Consider the following 17344-nt stretch of genomic DNA (forward strand, 5'->3'; position numbering starts at 1 on the left):
TTTTCTTAAGACTTTAAATGGCCCTTTCCAAAAACTTGTAAATTTTGGAGATTGTCCTGGTTTATATCTTGGGAAGAACACATACTTCATCACCAGGTTTGCATTTTTGCCAGTTAAGCTCATGATCGTGCAAAGATTTTTGTCGTAGCATTGCTTCATTAGCCTTTTGTCTAGCTATTCTGTGAGCAATCTCCATTCGCTCTTTTAATTCCCAAGCCCATTGATTTTTTTGGAATTTTCTTTATGCTAGTTGGCATTTCATACATGAGGTTAATTGGTGTTCCTACTTCTCTTTCAAGCATTAAGTTGTATCCTGTCGTTTCGTGTTCTACTGACCTATATGTCATCATGACAAATGGAAGGTACTCATCCCAGTCTGTGTGGTGCTCATTTACATATGAACTGAGCATGGTAGCAAGAGTTTTGTTGAACCTCTCTACCATACCATACCATCAGATTGGGGGTGGTAGGGGCTTGTATGTGTTTTCTTGATGTGCATGAGTTTACACATCTCTGTGAAAAGCTTACTTTCAAACTGAGCTCCCTGGTCAGAATGAAGAGTAGTGGGTACTCCGAATCGTGCCACTACTACTTTAACGAATATCTCTGCAACAGTTTTTGCCTCGATATTTGACATTGCAATGGCTTCGGTTCACTTAGTAAAATAGTCTGATATCACTAAGATGTATGCAAGGTGAAGATAACGAAGTGATCAATCTCATAACTCCTATAAGCAATACAAAATAGATAGTTGGACAAACATGGACCCCTGGACACACCAGAGGTGGGATCAGGTGCCTAGGAGGTGTAAGCATCCCCTGTTGACCGGTCACACCCGCCGTGAGCCCTATATCCTGATCTATTATGATATGTTATGATCGTGCAAAGATTTTTGTCGTAGCATTGCTTAATTAGCATTTTGTCTAGCTATTCTGTGAGCAATCTCCATGTGAGAGATCTGCTTACATATGCTATGATATTCTGTAATAACTGCATACGCAGTTGTGTTAAGTAGGGCCATAGAAATATGTCAGAGGAAAAAAACATTGTAAACAGATCAATTTTTGACAAATTCTGTACACACAACCCTTATATACAAAAAAAAAATGTATATATAATTAAGTGCAAATTGACCTCCCATACATTTTTCACCAGTCCGACAGTCTCTACATCATCTGTATATCACGTGATCAAATATCAAGATGAAATCGTACCGTGTATGCATAAATCGTTCCATGACACGATATCCAGATATCAATGCAAGTTGAAGTAACTTCAAAACATATTAATTTCTTAATTTGAAAAGTGACGAGAGCAAGTTTATCGTGACTTGTAACATGTCTAATTTTTGCATTGAATATGCAAGATGCGGCGATTTTTGCATATACGAAGTTGAATCTAGCCTGAAAAACATGTTTTCTGTTGAAGCCAAAACTTGCTCCCCTAACTTTCCTTTTGCACTGAAGTTCACATGTCACATAAATCCAACATCTTTCAGTCAAAAACCTCGGACGCCAATGATGAAATTTGTATGTACGGAAACCCTGTTTATGCAAATGAATCCATTGTGAAAGTCACTATACGTGACGTCATGTAATGTGCCAGTGCAGTAAAGTACATTTTTTACTGCACTGGTATTTATGAGGAAAGCCTTAACTCAGCCGCCTAGGCCCAGGAAGGATCTTACTTCAGTTACATTGCATGGTTCAAGCCAATCTCTTACTGCTTCTGTCTTCTTTGGATATGTTGCAACGCCCTGTTTTGAGATAACGTGACCCAAGTAATCAACTGTTTCCGAAAATAGCAAGCATTTGGACGACTTTAGTTTTAGACCTGCTGCTTTCAGCCTGGAAAATATGGTCTCAAGATTCTGCACCATTTCGTCGAATGATTTGGCAATAACAATTATATCATCTAGATATACTCATCGTCGGAAACCCACGGTTGGTTACGCTTCGTTCCTCTCTCCATCACCCGTGGGACCATTCATTCCTACTCGCTCGTTCTCATGAATAATTAATGAAGCAATTTGAGTGGGTGCTCATCGTAAACCCTAAGCGAATTTGTCCAATGAAAAAGGCGCTTTCACCCCAATATCGGTATACAATTGATGAGGTAACAAAGTTAAGTTAGTGTTACCTTTAAAAACAGAAGAATTCCATTACTATAACGATTACTTCGATTGGACGATATTTTAAAATATTTATTCATGAGAACGAGCGAGTAGGAATGAATGGACCCACGGGTGATGGAGAGAGGAACGAAGCGTAATCAACCGTGGGTTTCCAACGATGAGATATACTAAGCAGATCTCCCATTGTAGTCCACTTAGTATTGTCTCAACAAGTCTCTCAAAAGTTGCTGGCGCGTTGCATAATCTGAAGGGTATTACTCTGAACTGTAATAGTCCTCTCTTCGTAGCAAAAACTATTTTGGTCCGTCTATAGTGTCAACCCCTACCTGCCAATATCCGGAGCACATATCAAGAGTGGAGAATAATTGAGCTCCTTATAAATGGTCGAGAGATTCATTGATCCGGGGTAATGGATACGAGTCCTTTATGGTAGCGGCATTCAACTTCCTGTAATCAACACAAAATCTTGTGCTTCCATCTCTCTTTTTCACTAATACAATGCCAGCTGCTCAGGGGCTTGTTGACGGTTCAATTACACCTTGTTCAAGCATCTCGTCTATGTGTTTGTCAACTTCATCACTCATATGTACAGGTATCCTGAGAAGTGGCTCTTTGACTGGTGCAAACTTTCCAGTGTTTATCTTATGCTTGATGATATCTGTTCTGCCGAAGTCCTTACTGTCAGTAGCAAAAAGAGTAGAATGTTTTAATAACATCTCTCTCAATTTACGTTTTTCCTCCGAGCTTAAATTCTCGCTTGATCTTTTGAACAAATCATCCAGAGCTGGAGTGAGCTTGTTGTTGTTTGTAGGACTAATAATTTCTGTGTTTTCGATGATATCTCCAACTGGGGTCAAAGTTGCAATGACTGTTCCTTTATGAAGAACTTTAGAATCTGATGAGAGGTTCATGATTCTAATTGGGAGTTTATCATCTGTATTGACAAGAGCTTTTCCAACAAGCCCATTGCCGCTTTTAATAAAGGTCTCATCTGGCTCAATCAATCCAAATCCTTTTGATCCTATCTCATTTTCTTTGAGACAAGCCTCTCCAAATGTAATAATCTCACTTCTTGGTGGAATGCTCAATGTATTGGCCAGAGCAATCCTATAGCATCCAATTTTGCCCTCAGAGAGCAGTGGAACTTCGTCTCCGACCCAGATCTTTCTGTGGTAAATATCAATAATGCATCTATTGTTGATCATAAAGTCAAGTCCTAACACACCATCTACTGATAAATCTGCTACTGCTGCCGCATTTTCAGATACTTGGCTATTTAGTTAAAACTGTAACTGTGTTTTACCAAAAACTTTAATTGGCTCACCATTAGCAGAAAGGATTTTTCTATTGGGGCCTTGAAGCTCTTCTACAAGACCCAAAATTCTTTCAAAAACTTCTTTGGAAATCAAGGAAACTGTTGCACCAGTATCCACAAGCAAATATGCTGATGTACCATGTATTAAAGCCTTTACATAAAATCCTGGATCATTTTTCTGCTTTCTATTCCCACTCGGGCAACTATCTTCTTCTTATGATTCTTCGATATAAATTGTTTTGACGATTGTGGATGCTCTTTCAATTTCCCCCCAGATTCTTTAAAGTCTTTCTCATCATTCATTTCTCTTTTTGGCGCTCTGCATTCTCTTTTTATGTGACCTTTTTTCCCCCGAAGTTATGACAAGTAGCTCGTTTCTTCCAGTCATCTAAATTTCCAGTTTCAGTTTTCGGTTTATTGTCTCTCTGGAATCGAGACTGGTTTTCTACTAACTTTTTTTGTCTCATGTCCTTCAAAAGAACTCCCATATTCTCGACAAGTTTTGTAAGCTCAAAAAGTTCGTTGGTATTTTCGGTATTACCAATTGGTCTGTAATAGCCTTTCTTTTCCGTGTCTTTCTTTTCTGCTTTTGCATATGTTTCAAGCTCTACAGCATGTCTTATTGCTTCGTTTAAGTCTCACGGCCTTGCTTGTTTGATTCTTAGTCTCATATCTGAGTCACTAAGGGCATCTAAAAAAGGCTCCTTAACAAGAGTTTCTCTTAAATCATATGGTGCTGTAGGATATGCTAGATTTGTCAGTCTTCTGATGCTTTGTCCAAGTTCTGGCAGAGATTCAGTAGCTTTCTTTGTACGTTCACAAAGCTGTGCTCAATACAGCTCAGTTTGGATTGGGGAAGCAAATCGTTCGTTAAGTGCTCTGACTAGCTCATCATAATTGTCCAATGCTTCTCCAGATAAATTATCAGGGACTCCTTGCGCCTGACCTCTCAATGACACAGCAAGATATAATCCCATTTCAGGTTTCCTCCATCTCCCCAGGCATCAAAGTGTGATTTATAGTCTTGCCGTGAGCTCGAGCCGTCGTAAGTGGCAGGTTTTATATTTGGTTTTCCGCCTCCAGATGCTGATCCTTACATGTCAAATTGAACTGCTCGTTCTGGACTATTTACAGGATATATTTTAGTAGTCATCATCTGCTCACTTGGTCTCCATCTGGGGAATAAGTTTTCTGCTTAGGTTCTTGTATGAGATACGGGCTCAGATCGTACTGATCGGCAATATATTTTTCCGTCAGTTTTGTCCCCCCCCCCCCAGAAAATATTCTCTCTTGATCTCCGCCAGTCGAGTAGGCTGGAAGTTTAGTTTCATCTGCTCTAGATTTTGATAGTCTCTTCGTCTCAAATCCGGAGTCAGTAGGAGCTCTTAAACCACTTGCTTTTGGTGTAGAGTGTTCATGACGCGTCTGCTTTAGAATTTCACTCTCTAGCTCAAAACGAGCTATCTGGGTCTCCAGATCAGCAATAGTTTTCTCATATGAAGACTGGTCCATATCATCCATACTAAACTTTCTGCAGTCTCAAAATTTACAATAGGCACAAAACACTCTTTAATTCGTCTCAGATTGGCTCACTGTCTCAAAATCTCTATGATACTCAACAGGTCTCATTTTGTTTTTATCTCAATTTCCGATTATTTATTCCACCACTGCCACCATTAAATGTGACGTGTAACCGAGCCGATTTACTAAAGTTATTCAAATACAATAAATAATAATACACTAAATTAAAACTATTTTCCACAATTTAAACTGAGCTAACTGCTCAAAAAATGATTTGCTCTGATTCGTACGATAAGCCCAGATCACTTCCGAGAACCGTTAAAGAGACAAAAATAATAAAACAATCAATTACAACTTTGAGACGGAGCAATGATTCTTAGCTAATATAAAAACGTGAAACATTAGCGAATAAACCCGTAACTTTCGCGTTATAACGTGAAATAATAGCGAATAAACACGTAATTTTCGCGTTATAACGTGAAATATTAGTGAATAAACGCGTAACAAGTTTTCCCATCCCATTTAGAGTCAAAACAAATCATTTTTTGAGCAGTTAGCTCAGTTTAAATTGTGGGTTGGGAAAACTTGTTGATTCAGATGCTGGCTCACTTAACTAAGTATGTATCTTTTATTATAAAGATTGTCCTTATTATTAGGGAGATAGGGAAGGAAAAGCTTGTTCAGCCACGTCTAATCCCTGTCTTACCCAAGGTGTTTTCAGCTTGTCTTCTACCAACGAAATGAGAAGCAGCAGTGACTGCGCTCTTTATTTACTACCTATACTGATTTTGATTGGCTGATAACCTTTCTTGATTTTCAATGCATAAGAGAGTTCTAACATATCAATCTGAATTTTCTCTGATCATCACATTACAACGGGAAAAAATACGCGTTTATACTCGAAAGTTCCGCGATAAACGTTAAACTTTTGCGTTAAAATGCGAAAGTTACGCGTTTATTCGCTAATGTTTCACGTTATAACGCGAAAGTTATGCGTTTATTCACTAATATTTCATGTTATAACGCGAAAATTACGCGTTTATTTGCTATTGTTTCACGTTATAACGCGAAAGTTACGGGTTTATTCGCTAATGTTTCACGTTATAACGCGAAAGTTAGTACGCGTTTATTCGGGAAAGTTTCGCGTTCATTTCCGTAAGTTTCTCGTTATATTGCGATTTTTTTTCAGTTATGAAAAGTGTGTAATTATAAACTTTCTTTGATGGTTTTGTGATAGTTGGACTTTTGTTTTATTATTTTACATTATACTTTGATTTAATTCAGATTCTCATTCATTCATTCATGCTTCCATTCATTCATGCGCAGCGCTACTAACTACAGTTTTTGTGTGTATGTGTTTAAATAAACCTAAACACTCCTATTTCTTATAATGGTTAAGTCCAGGTCTCAGGTATTGAATAGCCTAGGTGAGAGTATGTACATTTTAATAGGTAATGTACTGGGTTTAAATTTCTATTGGCTGTTTATTTGTATTTTGGCCAATGGTAGACCCTGGCGGGAATTTCAGGGTGCTTTCAGGTATTCTTTTTCAAAGTGAGTAGTTAGTGAGTTGCTAGACCAGTAGAAGAATAGTTTGTCTTACATAGGTGTGACTACTACATTTCATAAATCTAAAAGTACTTGGATTGTTCTATACAACACCTTTACCTGTAAGTAAAATAAGCTATTTAAAATCTATAAAATCACTTATTTAATTCTATATAAGTAATTAATGAATGAGAAAAGTTATATTTTAAATAAATTGCCAAACTTGTATGAAAGAGAAGAATGGAAGCTGCTAAATGTTATGAATATCTATTCAGCTATTGCAAGTTTTTATTTTAATTCATGTATCCTTAAATAAGAAGGGTTTGTGAATATTGTTATAATTGCTGTTTTAATAGGTCAGTATATATAAAGCCCAGTTTTGAGCCAACACTGTATAAGGTTCCATAAACCGGTATGTAATGTACATATAATTGACCTAATCTAATTACTATATTTTAATCACAGAAATAATGTAAACTATATTAATGGCCTGAACATTAATTTCTATTAATTGAATGTTCTGTGTATTTGTTATTGTTGAAATATCATGTCTTAGTATTGTCTTTGTGTTGTTTGTATGTTTATATATTGTCATTGTTTTAGGGTCATCACATCTCATATATGTTTTACTCCGTATGGTTGATGAAATAAATGAACTCACTACCCTACAACCATCTTGTGAAATTCATATTCAAGAACGGTTACAGTAACTTAAATCAATACTTACAATTTATAGATTTTGAAGACTTTTATTTTCTGCAAGTAATGTTTGGAAATTTCATTGACTACAATACACGATAACAAGATACAATATTCAATAGATGAATCATTGTTTAAGGAGTGGGGATATAATATATAATTGTAATACAAAGTATTCAATTTTCAAATAAAATAAATCATTCCCTCCATGCATAATAATATCCTTTATTTATACAGGATTGCACAATTAGTTATATATAAACTAGTACATTGTGGTCCTGTCTTATGAAGATATTTTTGTCGAGGCTTTATATTGATCGATTGAACAAACATGAAAGAATTGTAGCCTGCGATACACAAATGCATGATATAATGATATGGCTATTTTCATACAGTGACAGGTGTTTGTAAGTAAAATCTGAACAAATGAAAGGTGAAGATAACGAACAGTGATCAATCTCATAACTCCTACAAGCAATACAAAATAGATAGTTGGGCAAACACGGACCCCAGACACACCAGAGGTGGGATCAGGTGCCTAGGAGGAGTAAGCATCCCCTGTCGACCGGTTACACCCACCGTGAGCCCCATATCCTGATCAGGTAAACGGAATTATCTGCAGTCAAAATCAGTGTGCTAAGAACGGCTTAACAATCGGTATGAAACACGTCAGACAGCATTTGACCCAATGATATGTTGTATTGACGAACTAGATCGTTATAACGACCATAGAATTTGCGAAATGTTGAATTCAATCGAGACTGTTGAAATCCCTGTACCATCAACTTGTTTGTCAGTAGCTTGCCTCGGTTTAAAAACTGACTATACGCAGAACAAGCTCTTGCATATCGAATCAGTTGAGATATATAAACACCATATACAGGTGATAATGGAATATTGCCACATAAATATGGGAAGTCGACGATGGAGAAGCTGAAATCATCCCGTTTGTCATACAGTTGAGTTGTCAGTTTGCCGTTAATGTCTACTTTCAATAAAATATATAAGTACGAAACAGAAGTGGACGACTATGTGGTGTCTTTTATTTCGAGTTCACAGGGATATATCGAATCGACATATGTATGAAAGTTATTATCTTTAATAGACAAAACGTCGATGTAGTCTACATTATACTATTTAGTTTATTATTATCATTTTGTATTCTTTATTGCGAAGTAAGAATGTACGTATTAAGTATGGTATATATATATATATATATATATATATATATATATATATATATCTAGAGAGAGAGAGAGAGAGAGAGAGAGAGAGAGAGAGAGAGAGAGAGAGAGAGAGAGTTGCACGCTCAATTACTTCTGGCAAAGACTAGATCCTTATCATTTGAATTAGGGAAATAAATAAATGCAAAGTGATAAAAAACTTACGAGGTCTAATGTAATGTACAAGAATATTTACTACCATGTGACTACGGAAACTGCTGAAAAAAGAATGTCTCCGGCGCAACGTCACAGAAAAGAAGTTTCTTTTCAGTCGTATATCGATTGATCGGACACAAAACTGCTGCTGCAACGAAATGGGAGAGATAAGTTATGTCTAATTTTGCGTTTTTATGCTGTTAAACACTGTTAAGATTTAAAGGAAAAAATGAAATTTAGCACGGTAGACTTTTCAAAATTGATGTTTCAATAGGTTTCCCTGGCAACTGCATCACCCAAAGCAACAAAAACTACATATATACATACACCTAGTACTAAAACTACACTTTTAAAAATGTATTTACACCGCAGACAACATGCTTGTGGATCAGCTCTTTGGACGAATATGACCTGTCCTAATTCGCTCCACACTTAGCATTGACTGACAAGCCTAACAAGACACCTATCGGCCACATCGCTCACCTGAGTCAAGTTGGCCTATATTTAAAGATTTTCCCAATATATTCTCATGTAAATCTGTGATCCCTGTTGTTGGGGCAACCTACATGAATTTTAAAAACTAGAATCTGCACTATGCCAGGAAGCTTGTAAATGTACTTTTTTGTAGCCAAGTTGTTCTTGAGAGGAAGATTTATAAAGATTTCGGCTATACATTTATATGTAAAACTTTGATTCCCTCTTGTGGCCCCACCCTACTCCCGGGCTCACAAACTTGAATTTCCACTATGTCAGGAAGCTTTTATGTAAATGTAACCGTCTCTGGCCCAGTGGTTCTTGATAAGATTTTTCCTATATATTTGTATGTAAAACTTTGATCCTCTATTGTGCCCCCCCCCCCCTCTAAGCGTGGCCCTGGGGGACATGAGTTTTACAAAATTTAATCTTTACTACGTCAGGAAGCGTTCAGGTAAATATAAAATTTTCTGGTCCAGTGGTTATTGAGAAAAATATTTCAAAGATTTCCCCATATATTTGTATCTAAACCTTTTACCCTCTATTGTGGCCCACTCTACCCTCCCAGGGGTCATGGTTTCAACAAACTTGAATCTGCACTTTGTCAAGAAGCCTCCATGTAAATATAGGCTTTTCTGACTTGGTGATTATTGTGAAGATTTTCCCTTGTATATCCCCTGTGAATCTTTGATCCCCTATTATGGCCTCATCCTTTTCTCAGGGGCCATGATTTTTCATTAGTCTGTCATAATCTGACTTTGTTGTATACCCCCTATCCACATGTTTCAAAACTAAAGAAACTGTCCCCTACCACCTTTGTTTGTCCTGAAGAATGGATAGGTCGTCCCAGAAAGGAGTCGGCCCACGAAGGGTCAAAATTGACCCGGTCACAGAAACTAATGACATTGGTGGAATATAATGTTTAAGTATTATACTTGAAATATATTAAGGAATTATTCCAAAATCTTTTGTAAATATGGCATTACAGTGGGTTAAATGTCAGAATGCAATTTTGTCAAAATTTCCGTTTGGGTAATTATATTTTCTTCTTGATAAATTACAAATAATTGTTATTATGTAAATAAATATTATGTTTGAACACGTTTCTCGTTGACATTTCAAGGTATCGAGTGTTGTTGGAGCTTAGTGCTGTTACACACAGGCATCTGAAGTATGGATTATTACTACCCACCCCCTTTCCATAATTTTTAATGGTGGCTATAATTTCTCTGAAATGTGTGAATTCCCAGTCTATCTCGTCCCTCTTTCGATTCATGTAATCGTTTCACGCTTTTTGTAAGCTTTAAAGATTGGCCTTCTACCGGTATAATAAAATGAACAAGGTAAGAAACAAAAATTTGTAAACAAACAGGGGGTTCCCGTTTCGGGGCACATTTTCCAAGTAATTAGAGCGTTACCTAAGGAATTTTGGCGAGCGGCAGGTCGGGGAGATATCATACTACAGGTCTCTTCAACTCAAAACCCATCTCATCTCTTTTATTTGTCACAATCTTGCGTGCATTGATCGGACAAGGGTTCATCTCTTCCGCTGGCAGCCAAAAAGGTCACAGAGTACGAATTTGTTGTACGCGCCGTGTGATTGGTTCGCAAAGATATTGCTTAGTCTCGGGATCGTCCGAAGGGTCTCGGGTTTATTCGTGGACCAATCACACGACACGTTATAAATTCGTACTCTGTGCATTGTGACGTCAAATTCAGCGTCGGTATGTAGTATGTCAAACATAGGAGACAAGGCAATCAAGGAGTGATTATGTATGATTTAGAAAATATCTAATAAGATTTACATGCTTTTACGGATTTTATGTAACATCTCAGAACGACGTAAATTAGAGTAGATGAGATTCAAAATCCACGGGCTAATATTCGAATCGACGTCACCGGGACCACATTTTTCAAGTTCCATAGGTATGGTTTAATTTTTCATTAGTTTTCTATATTTTCCTTTTAAACATGCATATATGTGTTACCTATAGGGAAAACTCCGCTCTCACGGCCCTTCGGGCAGTGAGAGGGCTTCGCCCTCTATTATATGGTCCTGAATTTTCAAAACCAATATAGGTCGGGGAAAATTCAAATTCAAACCCGCTGGATCAGTATCCCCTTCTTCATTTTTTAAGGGTTTCGCTCGAAGTACCCCTTCACCATTTGTATCCATTTTATTTCTTTCCTTTTTTTCGCTTATTAACACATTTCAGAAAATTTCTCCGGCTGTCCACCCTCTCTTCTTTCCGAAAAAGAGTGTTGTGTACCTGCTTAAAGTACCACACACAATTTAATTATCAGATAGATTTTCTTCAATACAAGCAGGGTTCTTGAATTACCCATGACCAAAGCGCATTTAGGTACGACTATTGACCATACCACATTTCTTGTACGTCGATGTTTCGGAGGATGGTTGTCTTCGCCGAGTATGTAAATTACCCAATGTCTCCATTGTTTTTATACCCTCATTAAACGAACAATTTGGCATCATTTATTCCTTAAAGCAATCTGTGTTCTAGAGAACATGAAACTCAAAACAGGTAACATACAATTAGCTCGCATGCGAGAGTGAAAAAGAATTTTAATCAGACACGCTGTATATACATGTACATAAAGTATCTGGAGTTTCAGTATTCCAGTCAACTCAATCTACAACAAAAACAAAAATATTGTTATATTACATGTATGTAAAATTTTGATTCCCTATTGTGGCTCCATTCAACCTCCGGGGGCCATGGTTTTACCAGACTTGAATCTGCACTATGTCAGGAAGTTTTCATGTAAAAATCAGCTTTTCTGGCTCAGTGGTTCTTGAGAAGAAGATTTTTAAAGTTTTTCCCTATATATATGTATGTAAAACTTTGATCCCCCCTTGTGGCCCCATCCTACCACCAGGGGCCATGATTTGAACAAACTTAAATCTGCAATATGTCAGGAAGCTTTCAGGTATATTTCAGCTCTTCTGGCCCAGTGGTTCTTGAGAAGAAGATTTTTAAATGACCCCACCCTATTTTTGCATTTTTGTGATTATCTCCTCTTTGAAAGGGACACGGCCCTTCATTTGAACAAACTTGAAAGCCCTTCACCCAAGGATGCTTTTGGCCATGTTTGGTTGAAATTGGCCCAGTGGTTCATGAGAAGAAGATGAAAATGTGAAAAGTTTCCAGACAGACGGACGCCGGACAAAATGTGATCAGAAAAGCTCACTTGAACCTTGTAAAACTTATACGGTACCAATTTTGATGCACTAGATGCGCATTTGACAAATAATGTCTCTTCAGTGATGCTCAACCGAAATGTTTGAAATCTGAAATAACAATAAACTTTTAGAGCTATCGTTTGTTAGGGAAAAACAAAATGCCAAAAAAGTGGAGTTAAATTCGTCTAAGGATAAGAGCTATGCGTGAGGGAGATAATCCTTAATTTTCAAATGAATTTCTAAATTTTATAACAGCAATTAAATATACATCCGTATTTTCAAGCTAGTAACGAAGTGCTTAGCTACTGGGCTGTAGAGATCATCGGGGACTAACAGTCCACCAGCAGAGGCTTCGACCCAGGAGTCATAATGTAAAACTTATACGGTACCAATTTTGATGCACCCAATGCACATTTCGACAAATAATGTCTCTTCAGTGATACTAAGTATGTATTTGTAAATAAGTGAATTACGCAAAATCTACGTGGGAATAAACCTTTTATACTATTTATAAGCACGGGGTACTTATACCACCCGTGCTGTTTGTTTAATGCATTTATCTTGACTCCTTTCGGGGATTTTTTTGGCATGTAATCCAAAGGACCGCGCTCGAAGATTTTGAAGTCATGCATGTTTGCTTGATCAGGATATAGGGCTCACGGCGGGTGTGATCGGTCGACAGGGGATGCTTGCTCCTCCTGGGCACCTGATCCCACCTCTGCTGTGTCCAGGGGTCCGTGTTTGCCCAACTATCTGTTTTATATTGCTTGTAGGAGTTGTGAGATTGATCACTGTTCGTTATTTTCACCTCTCATGTACAGCTGTAAATTCTCGATGTCGCGACAGTGCTAATTACCACACTATCTTTATTTCACATACATTGCATTATGTATTAAGAAATTAAATAATATATCTCTTCAGTCAAAATAATATTACAGAACAATTCATGACTTATGAAAACGTCAAGAATTCTAAATATCGTAGAATATTGTTTCACCTTTCCATGTATACATGTATCTGTAGATGTAACAATGTAAACAATGTACATATGAAATTTTCTTTTGTTTGTGCATGATTGCTACTTGCATTGATGTAAAATGTTCGAACATTTCATGAAAAATATACATCCAGTACTTGCACAAAATAAACTAATAGATGTATCCATATGCATTCCCTACATGCTTATAAAATAAGTACAAGTGGGAAAATCCGAAATATACCGAATGAATAGACTATTTTGCGTTCACCATTTACCAAATTGCGTTCACCGTTCGCTCCGCGAGCGTTCCCCGTTTGCCCTCCGACCCTCCGTGCGTTTACCAGTCAAGTGGAGAAAGTAGAAAGTTTCAGGGACTGTATCGATATTGAGAGTGATTACACAGGGGGTAAGGAACATTACATTGTTTAGTGTACAATGTACATACAAGGGGAAAGAGGTCCTTTTTGATTTCTTATTTTATTTTTTTTCTCACAAATTTTATGATTAAATTATCTATCCTCCTTGAAATTGTTGTATAATTTGTTTTTAAACGGTAAAATCAATAGACAAAACTGGGTCAATATGAACTTTAAATTTAGATAGCGTATGCAAACTGACGCCGCGCATTGAATTCACAGAACTAAACCTGTAGACGGAAGGTCGAAATATCGGGGAGGCCATATTGGATTTACGGGTGTGACAAACATTGCCGTGTCGTAAAATTGTTAAAAATGGATAAGATAGTTGTTTAAATGATCAAAACATAATTAATGTGAAAGATCTGCTCTCACTGATCATAATGTATGCAGTTTAGATGAAGGAGGGGCTGTATCTTTGGTATGTATTACTGATCATATTTTCATTGTATTTAAGAATATTAGATTGAATGACTAGTTTTAATATCACGGTCTAATTATAACTTGTAAATTGTTTAATATCATATTTTTTTTTTACACTGAATGACTAGTTTTGATATCACGTTGTAATTCTAGCTTGTATATTGTTTAACCTGTCAACATGTTTAATTTTTCTCTTTTTATTTATTGACAGTGAGCTTGTGTGAGTCAGATACCAGAAATGCTGCACCCCCGGCGCAGTGCCCAGACCGTCCTACTGTGTGACCTCTGTGAAACTGTCAACCTACAGAGTCACTGTGAACTTTGTAATGTACACTTATGTAAGGACTGTGTTGAGGAACACCTTTCTGATTCATCTAAAAAACACAATGTCGTGTCCTTTTTACACAGAAAGTCTACTCCTACCTACTCAAGATGTCCGACACACGCGGATAAACATAGCGAACTTTACTGCGAGGAATGTGACGTTCCTGTCTGTTCTACCTGTGTCTCAAAAAAACATAGAGGGCACAATTTATGTGATGTTCTGGAAAAATTCAGCTCTAAAAAGGAAAGTTTACAAAAAGATTTAGAGGAACTAGAGAGCAGAATTTATCCTCGATATGAAGAAATGGCGTCCGATGTCCAAACTGAGAAATCCGAGTTAGAAACGAATTACGGGAAACTGACAACAGCTGCCGATCAACAAGAAGTCTTACACCGGGAGATTACCGCCATTGTCAACCAACGGAAATCCGACATCCAGGAGATGAAAAATAAACATATGGCCGCTCTAGATAAAAACACAGATGAAATTACACAGAGAATTACAGAACTCAGAAAAATCATTGAGGACCTGAAGAAAACACTGAACACCAAGGACGTCTCTCTAACGTCTACTTACAAATCTAGGAATGGCGAGTTCCGACAATTACTTCCTAAAGTCAGAGTTACATTACCAAGTTTCTCTCCTTCCAAAATTAACAAAGACCAGCTCAATAAAATGTTTGGTTCTCTGTCGCCATTATCCATTAACACAGAACAAGGCTACACAATGAAGTCAGCAGAAGCTGTATCGTCTCCTCCAGTCAAACCACTGCTTGATGAGCCGCGTGTCACCGCCACCATAGACACTGGGTATTACTATCTATACAGTGTTAGCTGTCTGAGAAAAGATCAAGTCTGGACACGCGGGGAGAACAAAACCATGAAGCTGCTCAACCTCCAGAGTAAACTACTGACATCAATACAAACCAAGTCAGGGGACACACCGCGGGACATAGCAGTGACACGGGACGGAGATCTTGTTTATACCGACGATAGTAATAACACCGTGAACTTAATTAAGAATAAAAAGATACAGACCGTAATCACACTACAGGGGTGGAGACCTGACTATGTCTGCTGTACCGCGGGTAACGATCTCCTGGTTACCATGGACAGTGATGATGACAAACAATCCAAAGTCGTGCGTTACACCGGCTCCACAGAGAAACAAAGCATTCAGTTTGATGATCAGGGTCGTCCTCTCTATTCATCTGGTGGTTACATTAAATACCTCAGTGAGAACAGGAACCTGGATATCTGTGTGGCTGACCATTCAGCTAGTGCAGTAGTGGTGGTCAATCAGTCAGGAAAACTCCGATTTAGATACACTGGTCATCCCTCTAATACCGAGCAATCATTTGATCCACGCGGCATCACTACAGACAGCCAGAGTCACATCCTGACAGCAGACATTGACAATCACCGTATCCACATCCTAGATCAGGACGGACAGTTCCTCCGTTACATTCACTGTGATTTAAGCTATCCATTCGGTTTATGTGTGGACATCAGAGACAACCTCTTTGTGGCTGAGTATGACACTGCTAAAGTGAAGAAAATTCAATATCTATAAACACAGTGTTATTTACACATCTCAACAGTATTAATTACACCTACCAAGACAGTGTTAATTACAGCTCTGTGTGGATTACAATGTCAAACCGTGTTAATTACATCTAGAAAATCTGTCAATTACATCTTTAAACACAGTGTTAGTTACAGTCGTGTGAATTACAGCAGTGTGTGAATTACAGCAGTGTGTGAATTACAGCAGTGTGTTAATTACAGCAGAGTTTGTGATGTGTAATTAACCTGTGTATTGACACAGTAGATTTGTGGTGGCTTATTTTCGTCTGAATGAACTGTCTTTTTTCATTGTCTGTTTTTGTTTTATTATGTTTCATTGTATATATATATAGGATCTGATTATTATCCAACGAGTTGTTTGTTTTCTATCCCGAGCTATTCTATCCGGAGTTTCAATGTATATACTATTACATAGATAAACATGATTTAGAGCACAGTCTTGCATTATTACTGAGTACTTACTTAGTTTTGTAGTACAGAAGAGTTAGTGGCCCCAGTGTTCATTCTTCATCATAGATCTTCAGACTCAGGGTCACAATCTTCTGTTCATCATCAATAACATCACAGCTTGTATCGAAATATTCCTACAACATTAACACAGATAAATAGAAATCATCCCAAAACTGAGTTGTAAAGAATTGTCTGTAGTTAAGGGTCCACATATATTATTAAGCCAACTTTGTATTCAGACTTATTGTTTTACGTCCTGTTGGGAATTTTTCACTCATATTGAGACGTCACCAGCTGTAGGTGAGGTACCACACATTTAGATCTAATGATGTTTAGCACCCAGGGTTGTAGCAGTGAGGGCTTTTTAACATGCCAATGTCTGCCGTGACACGAGTACACCATTGTTGAGACCTTCGAAATGTCAATCATTTGGGAAAGATGCAATTACTACCTACATGTATCTTCAAGTCTTCGGTTTGGCTTGGTTACGGAACAAGCAGGGTTCGATCTCACAACCTCACGTTTATGAAGTGAATGCTCTACCACTGAGCTACTACAATCAGTTGTAGAGACGAAAATTAGTCTATGGTGACAATTCATTAAAATGAATGCCAAAATCATATGAATTGTATGAAATATCATATATTTGGACATTTTCTTTTATATTCGTGAGCAATGGATAATCTACAGAATTAAGTAGATGCTGTCATAAGACAGAAATACCCACATGCAAGTGTCAATGCATTTAAATATAATCTATACCCTATATATTCTTGTTGCATATGTCAAAATGCGTTGACTACTACTCTGTTAGCACAGACACTTGGCGTTTTAAATATCTATAATAAAAAAATTGTCTTCCTGTAAACATAATATTCACAAGGTATATCACG

General features: G+C 37.4%; 1 protein-coding gene across 1 annotated transcript; it reads left to right on the forward strand.

Annotated features, from left to right (window-relative positions):
- The first annotated feature begins 12537 nt into the window (after nt 1-12537).
- On the forward strand, nt 12538-16433 carry LOC125664570 (E3 ubiquitin-protein ligase TRIM71-like). The gene is made up of 2 exons (XM_056152547.1): nt 12538-14088; nt 14302-16433. The coding sequence occupies exon 2, from the start codon at nt 14329-14331 to the stop codon at nt 15985-15987; it is 1659 nt and encodes a 552-aa protein (XP_056008522.1). The 5' UTR covers nt 12538-14088; nt 14302-14328; the 3' UTR covers nt 15988-16433.
- Nucleotides 16434-17344: the final 911 nt, after the last annotated feature.

Source organism: Ostrea edulis, chromosome 1 (genome assembly GCF_947568905.1).
Source record: "Ostrea edulis chromosome 1, xbOstEdul1.1, whole genome shotgun sequence".
Lineage (NCBI taxonomy): Eukaryota > Metazoa > Mollusca > Bivalvia > Ostreida > Ostreidae > Ostrea > Ostrea edulis.

Excerpts from the sequence above, each read along its gene's own strand:
- LOC125664570 (XM_056152547.1), top strand. The coding sequence starts at position 14,329 with ATGCTGCACCCCCGGCGCAGTGCCCAGACCGTCCTACTGTGTGACCTC.